Source organism: Ambystoma mexicanum, chromosome 12, assembly GCF_040938575.1.
Source record: "Ambystoma mexicanum isolate Mex_15411 chromosome 12, UKY_AmexF1_1, whole genome shotgun sequence".
Classification (NCBI taxonomy): Eukaryota; Metazoa; Chordata; class Amphibia; order Caudata; family Ambystomatidae; genus Ambystoma; species Ambystoma mexicanum.
This window is the reverse complement of record NC_090936.1, coordinates 935,072,372-935,086,311: the sequence shown is the minus strand read 5'-3', so window position 1 is coordinate 935,086,311 and position 13,940 is coordinate 935,072,372. Positions and strand designations below refer to the sequence as shown.

Genomic DNA, 13,940 nt, shown 5'->3' with positions numbered 1-13,940 from the left:
GATTGAACAATTCATTGGGGAGGGTGGGACGGGGTTGGGGTATGGGGGGAGGAAGGGGTTGGGTTCAAGGGTTTGCTGAAGGTGTTAAATTTGTACTCACAATGAACCCGTTTGTTATATTAAGAATATGTGAATAAAACCAAAGTTTAAAAAAAAATAGCTCCTTATACGTAAACTATTCATACACAAGGCACCCTCGACCACCTTCTGAATCCTAGAAAAAAGCGGCCTTAGCGACCGGAACACTTATACCAACAAATGAGTCCCAAAGAGAACACGTGATCCATTCACGTGATTGACATCAAGGCAAGGGAGCCTTACCTCGGCTGTGCAGGACATTGAGGCAGGAAGTGTTTGCCCTGGATCTTAAGACCTGGTGGCTGTGGCGGCGCCACTGACGTGATCTGTTCACGTTGTTTATCCTTTTGAGTCTGAGGGTGTCTTTCTCGCAGCCATCAAGTCAAGGGCATGTATAACTTTCTAAAACACAAGGGTTTGCCCCTACATCGGTGGAAAGCAAAGCGATTTACAAGACAATCTATTTCCTAAAGTCTTTTATACTTTTTACACATTATGGGCCTCATTACGACCCAGGCGGTAAGGGGTTAACGGCAGCGTTAACAGCGCCGACCCTTACCGCCTGAGTACGAGGTCCCTTAGCGCCATGGCGCTTTTAACACCTGCTTTTAGCAGGTGTTAAAATCCATGGCGCTAAGGGACCATGGAGTTAATTACGCCACCGTAATTTACGGTGGCGTAATTAACGCCTTCCCCACTCCCATTACACCCTATGGGGCAAAAATGGGAATGGGGAAGGGTAAATGGGGATTGGGGACTTACCGCCCCGCCAAGGTCGGAATGGGGCGGTAAGTCCGCCAACCACCATGGCGTAAACGTAGTTTACGCCATGGTGGTAAAGTCACGGCCCAGGCGGTAACTTACCGCCTGGGTCGTAATGAGGCCCTATGAGTCCATACATTTATTTTGCAACTGAACTTGTGGGTGTTATTTTGTAGTCAAGACACGAGTATTTGACCTACGAAATTCAAAAACAGTTGCATTCTTTTTAGCTGGTCATTATATGGATAGGCATACATTGGCATACTATGTATACATGAATGTATATGAATGTTTATGTAAAGTTGTCCATTTTACAAAATATTAGTCACTCTACAGTGAGTGACTCGAGAAAATGAGGGAGACGTGGGAAAAGGAGCCTGAAAGAGAAAACATTTGTGGTGTGAGTTGCAGCATTTACAAACGTATGGAAATTTGCAAAAACACAACGTGAGATTCTCACTTTGGTATGCAATTAATTCCTTCCTAGGTATATGAAGTTATGCACATATAATACATTTATGATTTCCCTTATGAAGGCATGCATCCCAGATGCAAAAACCATGTAAGTTTCATACACATTGGATTAACCTTAAAGGTTGGTTGGTCTTCACACAGTCGACTCAGATAATTAATGAAGCAATTTGCTGAGCTGGATATTTGTGTTGTGGTGGGCTAACTGGGACCGCCTTCCTCAGGACTTCACTTAGGACCCAAACAGACTCGCAGCATCATTTCCTGTGCATATGAAGGGGAGCAGGCATGTCATTTTCAGTGTGCTTAGGTTTTGATGGGCCCACAGCTTACAAAATATTATGTGTTTGTTCTGGGAGTGTACTCCCGTCAGTGCATACTGGCGTAAGGTGGCTGACATTTTGAATGGCATCACTGAGATCCCTCCTGGCATGTCTCCACTAAAATATTTGCTGGGTGATATTGACAAAGTGGCTGTGGTTACTAGACGTTTCATTAATTTGGCCATATCGTATACAAGAAGTGTATTCTCCGACACTGGAAGTCGGCATTGGCCCGGGCATGTAAGGAATGGCTTGGGGTCTTGGTATACACAAATGAGAGGGAGGAATCATTTGTTGATATGGTAACTGTGGCCTGCAGGCCTAAGGATAGCTGGGCTCCATTCTGCGCATGTTTTGAGGGGAATCAATCCGATGTAAAGTGGGAAATGTGTAGGAAAAGCATCTTAGTGGGCTTAATCTCCAGTGGGGTGCAATCTGTTATGGTATGTGCAACTGGTCAATGTACCAATCACACTCATGTCATGCTGTTATTGGTGTACGCTAATGTTTTAACTGGCCATGCTGTCTGTGTTTACAAATAAAGTTTAAAAAAAGAAAATCTCATTTGTGGAGATCTAAATCTTATTCCAGTCAGGTAAATTTCAGCTTAGTCATGCTGAAGATTCACCAGTCATGATTCACTGCAGCAACAGATGGCGATAAAATGTTAAAGCATGGCTGTTTGCACTAAAATGAACAGAGTAGTCCTGGCCAGGAAGAATTGGGACTGGTGATGGTGTTGAACGTGCTCAGCTGTCATAGCCCTTGGGGGGGGAAAAACCATTTAACGGACGTGGGCTAATCGTGTCCTGATTCAAGCTGAGTTGTTTATCCTTTTGAGTTTTATAGCAGCTGTCTCCCAGGCGTCCAGTGAAGGGGGGCAAGTCAAGGGCATTTCTAACTTTCTGCCTGTTAAACGCCTTTTGTAATTGTCCTAACCCACTGCCTCTTAATACTGATAGTACTCTAGTTATGTCGTATTTGACAGGGACTTGATTTCATAGTGACTCTTCCCTGTGCTTTGAGATTTTACCTGAAGACTACTGAATTGTATATTTGGATGGAACTGAAAGGACAGCAGTAGGTACTGCAGTTATCTTCGGGAACATTTTGAAATGTAAAACCATTGTCTATAAACCTCTCTCGTTAGAATATTTGGCAATTTCATGCTGTTAAATGTACTGCCGCTTTTCATCTTATTGATCAGCCTCCTAAATCATGTGCTACTTATTAGTTCTGTCGGACAGCGCTCTCGCATCCTGCCTCAAGAGGTTAACGTCCAAACTGATAGCGTCCATTTTATATTCTAATGTGGCCTTTAGGTCTGCAACGCCCGCCGGGACCTGTGGGTAATTTCCTGCTGTTCCATATTGCCAGTCTGTTACTGTGTTGTTGAGCTCTGTGTCGTGCCCCCTATTTTCGTGAAGTTATTAAGCGTGGGATGTTTGGATTTATGTTTTGGCGCCTTGGACGACATGTGTGGGCTGCAGAGAGCCGCTGGGTCCTTTGCTGGCTGTTCATATTTCTACACCGCTGGTGGTGTGTCTGTGGACACAGGCTCCTGGGCGAGATTTTCTAGTCTTGCTGGGATTTGTGTGACGCTGTCTCTTGTGGTTACTTACATCAGATATGCTGCACAATGACTTACTGACCACTCTTGAGACCACTTTGAGACCATTGGCACTGTATCTACCGTGTTTTGGTGCAACTGGTTACATATGTGGAAGTGCCCTTGTCCCTTGCTGGGCCCCCCTTTTATCAACTATGCGTCCTCCAAAGGTTACCACAGTCTGTGTGCGGCCCCTCTCACGGCCTCCGGGCGCTGACGATTTTGATGACTTGGATGTGATGGGATGTGGTGTTTTGCTGTAAGTAAAGGAGGGAGAAAGGGGGCCGCGTGCTCCTGCCGGGCCACTTTCTCCTATGTCCTTCAGCAACCTCGTGCCGCCTAATCCGTCCCGGCGCACCCGACACTGGGTGTAGGGTTTTGTCTCGCAGGGTGGGAGGGGGAGTCACACACACTCACTGGACCACCTCCTTTATTTTCTATGCCTCCCCATCCCATTACCCCAGTCTTCGTGCAGCGACTTTACCGGTGTTCCAGTCCTGCTCTGATGTCCTGGCTGTGATATAATATATTATTAATAGAAGGGGTGGGGCACGGGCACCTGCACCTGCTGGACCGCCTCCTACTGCGTTCTTGCAGCACAAACCTTTCTGACGCGCCCGGCAGTAAGGCGTAGTACCTTGCCTCACAGGGTGAAAGGGAGACGCACACTCTCCTTGAGCCGTCACCGCTATTCTCGCTCGTACCTTCCAGCACACTTTCCCTTTGGGACTCTTCTGGATGAGGCAGTGTTCGCCGACTCTCCTACTGATCTGGCGCAGGCTTTATGCACTTCGGCGCACGCCTCCAGGTCCTCGGCATCCATGTTTTGTGTGTGGTCCTCCCCAGACCGCTGTCTACATTGGGGCTGATAATCCTCCGGAAAATGTACAGCACCCGTGGGTTTTGCAGCCTAGTTGGTACTGGTCTGAGCGGTGTGTATTCACAGCGTTTCGATACTCTGCTGCACATAAGGGCTTAATACGCCGATATAAGGCACTCCGGCTGGCGGCTGTCTTTGTTGTAGACTCGAGATTCCGTACCGCGTCTACGCTCCAGCGCCACCATTTACTTTGTGCTCCTCCGCCAAAGCTTATTGCTGTAATTCGATCCGCATTGCTTATACTTCACTGGGCTTTTTGCTGCTGGGCATCCGTACCCACTGTAACACGCTTATATGGCCAGCATAAGGACGGATCACACGGGAGCTGTAGCAATCGCATCCTCACAGCATGGCAGTTGGCCAGGCCCCCTATGAATTAACACGTTTATTTAGCAATGCTTTTACTTCTCACACTTTGAATATATTTTTAGGAATTTTAGAGTTCCACCCTGTGGTGCGACAGTCTGTTGGATTCTTTCTTGCAATCTATAGTGAACGTATTGAACTTCAGATTAACACATGTTCTGTTGCCGACTCCCAGCAATGGAAATGTGTTAGATTTAATTATTGTGGACGCTGCACTTATGATGAATTGTGGGATTTCATTTAATCTTGATTGGTCTGACCATTTTTAATTACGGTTTCTGGATTGGCATCTACAGTCTTAAATCGAGCCAACAAGACAAAGTTTTCCTCTTGTTCCCTACCCACTTTGGAAGAAACTGTTGTGCCAGGATCACAACTTTAAAATCTTTCCCTCTCAATCAACAAATTAATGCCAGGTTATCCCTAAATTATAATGCTTTGTATGGTTCTGACTTAAATGCTAAACGCTTTATCCATACATTTGAAATGATGGCGTATTTCTAGATCAGAAGTGGACCTGTAGAAGTTAAAAACTGCATTTAGAGTGGAAAAGGCTTATTAAGGAAAGCAAAAAACAGTTTCATTCTACTATTTCAACTAATTTCAATCTGAAAATTGTTTTTAGCACGGTTCAGAAATGCATTAAGCCAGTTAAGTTGACTATCCTAGATCCATCAACAGAGTAATGTTAGAAGTTCAATAATTACTTAACTCGGGGCCAAAAAACCGTTGAGTTTAACCTGGGAATATTTCCATCTTCAGACATTGGATTCATTCCGGAAAATGGTAAATACCTTGAAGCTGACGTTCTATGCTAATGATCTAATGCCAGCAAAGATTGTCAAAACATTATCTGCAGTAGTATTGGATGTGCCATTTCATATTATAGTTTCTTCTCTTAAAGATGGTATTTTCCCAATGTACTAAAAACAGGTGGTATTGCATTACAGAAGAAAATTAGCCTTGGTCCGGAGGATTTAAAGAAAATCGTCCTGTTTATCGAAATCACCCAGGCAGACACGAAGTCTTCCACCCGGACCCAATACAGGAGTAAGTGGGCCCGACTTTGATACTGGGCTCTGGAAAAACATGCCAATCCATTGTCCTGCCCTCGGAACAAAGTACTTTCCTTCGACTGTCACCTGGCAGCCTCAAGCATTTCTGTCAACTCATGCCGTACTGATCTGTCAGCCATCGGGACACATTGCAACAAGCAGGACATATCCTATTCCTGATCCAACCCATTTGTGCGAGGACACATTGAGGGTCTCACCGGACTCTATCCCATGCTCTCTGCCCACTTAACTACACAGAAGGATACAAATCCTCCCATGCAGGGGGAAGTTCGAGATAAATCCCAGAGTTGTTGGAAGCTGTCCGTGGCCGAGTGTGGAACTAGCCTCCTTCTGTCTTCTGCGAATGTCATCCTTTCTCTGATTTTTTTTTTTCTTTGTCCTTTGTCCATCTTATATTTTTGTTTCTTCCTGCCTTCTCAGCGCTGGAGTTGCCATATATGGTTAGCCCTTTCCCGGGCAAAGCAGCTGGCTGGATGTGGGTACAGGAACAGTCTGTTCCCAGTTTACATCCTGGCCACGTGTATGTGTTGCTGTGCAGATGTTGGCAGAGACTGTCTATGATTAGACAGCACCTTCCAGTTTGAATGATTCAGAGCCTTAGCATTGGTGGGGTTGTGGGAGGCTGAAGCTCTATTCTGGGATAAAGTGAGGACTCCTTCAGCCATTCAGCAGATCATTGTTGGAAGCAAGAACCTTTCGAAGAGAAGTATCCTGCTGAAATTCCAGAACTCGGCAGTGCAGGCAACCAGCATTTTCTTTAACTTTTCCGGTTAAGCGCTGCCCCTTTGCTGATCTGCTCCTTTGCTGATCTGCTCCTTTGCTGATCTCCATAAGGCATTCATGAGAGCTTCGACCACTGGACAGGTTAGAACAACTAGCCTCAACCCCTGCTCAAACAGTCTGCCCTTGGAAGACTTTGCATGTGTCTCTGACCAATCTGGGTGTTGACACACTTCCTACTACTGGGCTAATTCGCTGCATCGCTAGTTTTCCGCAGGTCAGACTTGGGACACTGCACACGCTCGCCTTGTAAAACAAGTGGCCTCCCCTGCAGTTGCAGCTCTGCAACAAGAACAATGGCCTTTTTGGATCATCATCTTTTTTTTCAAGTTCAAGATTAGTCTTCCGACTTGTAATCGAGGTGGCCATTGCTGGCTCCCATCTTCGTGTCCTGGGGTTTCTTCAAGGTAATCGCCAGCATGTTGGTCCTTTCTTCATCATGCCAGGGTCGTCCAGCTGTCCAGTGCCAGGACCGTCCTGCCAGTGCGCGGAACCGCTGACTAGCTGGCCCTAAATTCAAAGCAGGAAGTGAGATCACAACTGTGGGGCCTGAGCTACCTCTGGCATAACCAATGCACAAAGTAAGGTGGACCAGCGAATTCAGGAGCCTCAGTAGTGGTCCCTGAGAAAATCGTACAGTTGGGTGAGTTAACAGAGCCCCCACCTCCATAGGGTTTAACAGGCACATTCGTCCCAACCTTACCCCACCCTTCCTTGACTGATCTGTGGCGTTCTGATCGTGGATCACTCTCCCCCTGGAATTCCCCTAAAGTGGTGGGATTGGGAGAGGATATTCTAAGAACTATGCGTCTCAAAAGTTAAGAACAAAGGAAGCAAACTGCCTGTTGGCTTTGTCAACACAAGTTCAGCCAACCTAGAAGACTCCTAGCAAAGGGCTCTATTGGGACTTGTGACTTTAAGGACACTGGTCCCTCATATCTTCTAGTAAGGGAAGAACATTTTTAAGTGTAAGGCCTTATTTTTATACTCATTAGTTCTCAAATTTGGTTAATACTTGTATTTTTTCACTTGCTTTTCTATACTACTGTTCTTATACGTATCTTACTGTGTTTAAAAATAAAGAGTTGGTGCTCTGTCACCCCAACGAGAATGTCCATATATAAGTAGTGTATGTTTAGTGATTTACTCCTGTGATTGTTCATTTGTCAAGTTGTCCAAGGACCAATCAATCATTTTATATGATCTGCATATCTTGTATTAACAATGCTCTGTGTGTGCTTAACTGAACCCTTCACCACTCTGACACTTGCTGAAGTCTAAGCCTTACTGCTCAGTTGCACTACCTTGATAAGAGTTTGACTAGACATTAGTTTCTCTCCCTGTTCACCAGAATAGGGTGGCCTCTCCGGATCGGTCCTCAGGGCTGCTTATGAAAATCCATCTTAACCCTTTGAAGAGAATGGCCCCATCTCATATTTCTCTATGATCTTAAAGGGAAAATGAACCAACACCAACATTCTGCATGCTTAACTTATTCATCTTACTCCTACAGTCCATTTCCTTTCTTCCATGCTTTACAAGCGTCCCCCATAGGGGATGGGACCAGAGCCATTTGCACTCAAGAATTCTTCTGCTTTAAGTGTGGCTGCGGGGCGATACACCGTTCAACAAGCCCCACCCTCTGACACCATCCATCGGGCCATTTTTGCACAATAATGGGACAGTTACCTTAATGCTGCTTATTTTTGCTTGAATTTCTTTAGTCCCTTTTACCCCCAAATTCCTTTCACCAGTTCTTCGATCCACCCGCACCCAGGTCCCCTGCTTCCTCCCTGTTGTAGGTATGTTTTTGCTGCGGTCTCCAGGTGTGCATCTTGTTAAAATCTCTTTCCGGCGTCAGACCGACACACGCACACTGCCTGGAGCGCATCAGACCCAACACAATGGATTTCCAAAATCAGCCCTGGGGGACAATTTTGGAAGGCCATCCTATTACGGTGAACAAAGAAGACTGAGCGTTTAGCCAAACCAATCATGGTAAGCTAGAGTGACAAGGCCTAGTCTCTGGAATGGTGTGAGTGGTCTAGGGTTACAATGAGTCCATATTGAGAAACACCAATACAGACTGTTAAGGTTTCAAATTTACAAATGTTAATTAGGCTTTTAAAATAAACACTAAGCCAGGAAAACCTTTAGTCCAATATTGTCACATAAAAAATATAAATTCACCATCAGAAGAAATATAATAGCATTTCATTCAATGACCACAAACTCATTTGCTTTAGAAATAGAAAGAAAATGATAGAATTTTTTATTTTGTTATTTTATGTGTTTAATCAACTTGTGATTTGTACAAAGACGTAGGTTACTTGTGGAATGTTTCTTCATGAAGAGAAAAGAAGAGATTAAGTTGATTTGAACTAATCATTTCATCCTTCCGCCTCTGTTTGACTTGCCTTCATTTTTTCAAATGCAGTTAAGTTTTGCTGTTACAATGGTCCATTTGGTCTTCTATAATTCTATAATCTTATAATTCTATAACAGCTTCCCTAGCCTTTATGAAGTCCAACCCTGAGATGGTGTGGGGCCTGGTGACCAGAGGTCACCAGTTCCAGATTATATACTGCACAGGTAGGTTTATGAAAAGATTGGCAGTGCCAGTGGTTATAATTAAAGTCAAAAAGTTAGAGAAAGTTCAGGTAAGCAAGATCACTCAATCACAGTTCTTAGGAAAGGCTCCCTGACCAGGCTGCCACCATCCAAAGTCAGGAAAGAGTGATTTAGGGACAGGACTTTACACCTATGTAACCCTATGGAGGATAACCCCCTGACTCTGATTTCTCCACAGATCGCTGCTGGTGTTCCGGCATCCATTGGGGATACACTCTTCTGTTCTATTTCTGGTCCTGAAAGGGCCAGGGTATGCAGAGGTAACTTTTGGCATCAGGGTTTAGTTTTGGTTGCGGTACTAAGAATTGATTCCAGGCAGCTTCCAGTATAACACCGAAACAGAAGATGAAGCCTTCTACAGGGCAGTCCACCTCAGGACATTTCACGTGATCAAAGGAGTTTTGCAATGGGGAGTACCCACAGTCAGGCAGTGATAAGCGATCTTCAGTGGATGAGCATACCCAGCACAGGTTCCGTCCATGCACGTGGAAAATGCAGGAGCAGGCCTCTTGGTACACAAGTTCAGAGCCTCGAAGTTCCACCTATGTACTCTGAATGGCGATTGCTACATTGAGGTAGCTCATGAGAGAGCTGATCAGTCAATTGGTTGGTCCAGAGACACTTAGGAAGGCTCAGAAGGCACAGATCCTTGAGCTGAGGTCAAGACAGGATGTTCCTACCGGTCCATAGGTCGAAGCATCAATGAGGGTGGTCTTGAGATCAGGCAGAGCGCAGCCATGGCTTCACTGGGACATCACTGTATTTGATGCTGGTCAACTTCAGGGGTCGTCAGCGGGCTGCACTTTCTTTTTCTCGTAGAGGTCTTGCTGCACCGATTTACCTTATAGCTGCAGGAGCCCCTTTTATCCAAGATTTCGGCTGGGAGCATGTCCAAGCCCATCAATGGTAATGAGCTGCACCATTCAAACAGTCGGTGGCTATCCAATCATGTAATCTTTGATTCTCAATCATGGTTCACCTTTTCAATAGATGGTCCTGCCTTTCAGCAACTCAGCCCTGCACATTTTAACCAAAATGATGAATGCTGTCACAGGATCCCAGAGATTGATTCACATGCATCCTTATCTGGATGATTGGCTGCTGATATATTCGTCCCCAGAGGATGCATCCAGAACTCTAAAGGCACTGCAACTTGCTGTTAGATCTGGGGCTCAAAATTAACCTCCCAAAATTGGAGCTATTCTTGGTTCAGAACTTGACTTCACGTGGGACGGTATCAGCCAGGGTGTTCACTACGCTGGAGAGAGTGGAGGTTGTACAAGCTGAATTTCTCAGCAGACTGAGCATTTCGCTTGATGGTGCCAGAGACTACTGCAAATTCTTGCATAATGCATATTGTCTGTGCCCTTCACCAGACTTTGAGACTAATACAACTGTACCTAGGACAACACTGGTCTTGGTAGACTATTCCCATCCCTTCACATCTAAGGGGTGATTTCTTTTGTTTAGGTCTCCAAAAACCTGAGTCTAAAAATAAATAAGTACATTGCTAGAAATACACTGTTAATATACATACTCATTCACTTTAGGAACATTTTCAGAATTCTTGGGGAGGGGGGCTTCTTAAGCCGCCGTCTCACATGGTGGTGGTCTCTATAGGATTGGAGTACTTCTCTGATGGAAATCTCAGCATGAGGCTTCTGTTCCGATGAGGGTCACTCGCCATATACATTTTCTTTACTTCAGTCAAGGTTTTCCTTCCTCCAGGATTCACGACAAGGTTGTGCTGATCCACACAATGGCACAACCTCAGGGTCTTAGGCCAACAAACAGGGGAGTATGAAATCCCCAGACCTTTGCCACTGGGCATAGAGTTGTGGGAGCTGGCTATCCAAAACATCTATCGATTGGAGACTCGCCAGGTGATCAGAACACTGGGTCAGATAGGCTATGCAGGCTCGATGTTAGGGAACCAAGAATTGGAAGCTCATTCCAGGGTTCTGGATATATCCCACTTCCCTCCAATGGACCTGTTTGTCATGAAAGAAAATTCCAAAAGGCCCATCATTTGCTTCCTGGATGGGCCTCGGGTAGATCATTCAGAGCATGAAAACATTCTATACATTTCCTCCTTGATGTGTCCTGCAAGTTACAGCAAGTCTCATCAAAGGGCTCTCGAAATGTGACCACATCACCCAACCTCTTCGAACCACACTGGCTCCCGATGCAAGCATGTATTATCTTAAAATCCTGCTGCATCAGACTGTCACCCTGAAGTCGTCAAGCTACCTCACTGAGAAACTCTATCTCCTGAGACCTACGATCCACCACAAGTAAGGACATGTGCAGGCTTGAGCTCTGCCAGTGCATGAAGGAAAGAACTAGAAGGTCTCGTCCCAAGTCTCTGGAACCACATCACCATCAAAATCAGACTGCTTCCTCACATCTACAGTTCCGGAAGACACTCTTCTTCAATGAATGACTCCTTTCTAACACCTAGGTTCACACCCCCTTCACTCCCCATGTTACCTGAGACTGGCTGATCTGCTCCCCACTTTTTCTTCCACTGATTGCTTGCAGATCCCTTGCTTCCCAAACTGCCCACCCTCTCGTTTCTCTGATCCCCCCTCACCATGATCTTCTTCCTATGATTGTAAGCACCTTGTTGCTTCCCGAAGCTAAGTCAATAAATACTCTGATAATAATTAAAGGACTCTACCATTTTTTAGTGATACTAGTCCCTTATTAGCCAACAATGGCTTGGTTCTAAAATCTTTTTTGACCTGCCATGGAGGGCCTGATGTCCTTTCAACCAGACCAGGAGCTTTGAGGGCTGAATAGTTCTCCAACCTTTCCCTCAAGCACTAGCCTTGGCAGCTTGTTTCCTGAAGAGTTGACGATGGGCCATGTGAGTCTGTTGGAGGAAAACAGGAGCGATAATTCAAGTTGCTAGGACATCATTCACTTGGTCTCAGTATCACCATAAGGGGGACACTTCTACCACTTGGCTCTACACAGACGCATAAACCGTCTTGCCTGTTGGTTGGACCATGTGTTCTCTTTCACTGACCATCTTACACAGGACAGTGTGCAGGTCGACACAAGCAAGACTTATCTGGACACTTTAGAATCATGCATGAATTTCGAGTGACATTTTCTCTTTGGCAAATCCCATGGTTAAGAGGCATTTAGAGGGTATGATTAGGTTATTCCCACCTGTCAGTTGGCCTTATCCGCTTTGAGATCTCAATGTGGTGTTGATTTCTTACCAGCCATTTAAGGCATTGACATTGGTTCATATCAGCCTAAGACTGCACTTCTAGTGGCTCGGTTTGGTCAGGAGGGTCTGAAAAGATCCAGGTGTTCATCATCTGAGCCTTTCATTGTATTCCATAAAGACAAGTTGGTGCTGTAGACGCACATTTCCTTCCTACCCAAAATGATTTCATATCAATTGCGAGGCTTATTCCTACTTTTTCCATCACCAACTACCACGGCTGAGGAACGTCTGTACTGTCCTGACGTACACCAAGCTTTTAAATGCTACTTGGCTCAAACTAGAGACTTTCGGAAGTCAAAAGCTATCTTTGTAACATTTTGTAGTTCTTCCCCCGGTCCATCTAGCTTTTAAAGCGTCCTGAAACTGAATGTTTCATTCATCTGGGAAGATTCCAATCTAGAATCTCCATGTGGTTTACATGCTCACACAGTAAGGGCAAAGCCAGCAGGGGTGGCTTATGAAAGGCTGGAAACCTCGGATGTGATCGGCAGAGCAGCCACTTGCTCTACTCCCTCTGCCTTCTGCATGGATGCTAGCTCTATCTTTCAGCCAGGCGGTGCAACGCTATTCTCCTGAGGTAGTTGAGGTTCTTTCTTCCATGGGGATTTGAATGGTCTGTAATCACCCAGTCCGTAAGACTGGACGTAGGAATAAAGGTTTCTTATCACTACTGTGCTCCTATTCTAGTCTCTCTTCCCATGATACTCCGTCATCAATAAATTTGCTAAGGCTGTTGGTGCTGACGTGCGCAAAAAGGGGGACTGATGGGTGGTGCCAGAGAATCTTGTCGGGAGGTGCGACGTACCATGGCGCTGCCAACGTGCACATTTGAATGTAAAGAGGAAATAACTCTTGAGGTGCAAATGACTCTGGTCCTGTCTCAAGAGCGCCTGTACAGTATTGAGGACTATGGACTAGTAATACAGTCCATAGTCTATGGACTATGGTGAGTAATATTTTCTTAACACGTTTTCGTTTGCTTGGGCATGTTTAAGATTCATTGCAATGCTGGTTCAAGGTTTATGTTGCATTGCACTGTAATTTTTTACACTGAACCATTGAATAACTTGAGTTCGCGCTAGAACATGCTAAACAATCCCAAACCATGGTTAATTGTTTTTGTATTGTCTCACCAAGGTGTTGTAAATACTTTTTTGCAGGTTTAGACAATCTTCCACAGTTCAATAGCATGCCTGCCATAAGGCGAAATCCTATTGGGTCAAGCTCTCAGGGAACCTACACTTCCCCGCTACATGTTTTCAGTGGCACTCCAATTAAAGAAGAAGATGAGACTCCACATTCAAATTCTAGGACAAAACCTCTCCATCTAAAATCAGAGAACATAGACCACGCGAAACAGGTAGACTACCCCAATTTTCTTTTTATAGGTGGAATGTTCTTGCGGTTCATTTTTGAGTATCTTGGCAATATCTGTTTTGTATTGTAGAAGATCGTATAGTTTTATATCTGATACAAGTCCTCTTTTTCCTTCCATTTGCCCTGCCTACAAATGTAGCAGTTACATTTGCTATGAAGCTTACCATGCATGTCTAAAACAGTTGTTTTAAAATTTGAATTGAATATCTGTAATGCCGGTCCGTTTACACCCACCAGGGCCACAGGTGTTACTACACATTTTCTCAATGGCCATGTCTAGTATTTTATCCAGCCAGGTTTATAAAGCATGTTTTTAGCACAACCACAGCATGCCATTTGGTGAAAC

General features: G+C 45.0%; 1 protein-coding gene across 1 annotated transcript in view; it reads left to right on the top strand.

Moving 5' to 3' along the window:
• Positions 1-13,940, top strand: part of NEDD1 (NEDD1 gamma-tubulin ring complex targeting factor) — a 551,712-nt gene that overhangs the window by 255,157 nt on the left and 282,615 nt on the right. Inside the window, exon 11 of the mRNA XM_069629423.1 lies at positions 13,378-13,577. Coding sequence (XP_069485524.1) covers positions 13,378-13,577 — 200 coding nt within the window. The remainder of the gene's footprint in view (positions 1-13,377; positions 13,578-13,940) is intronic.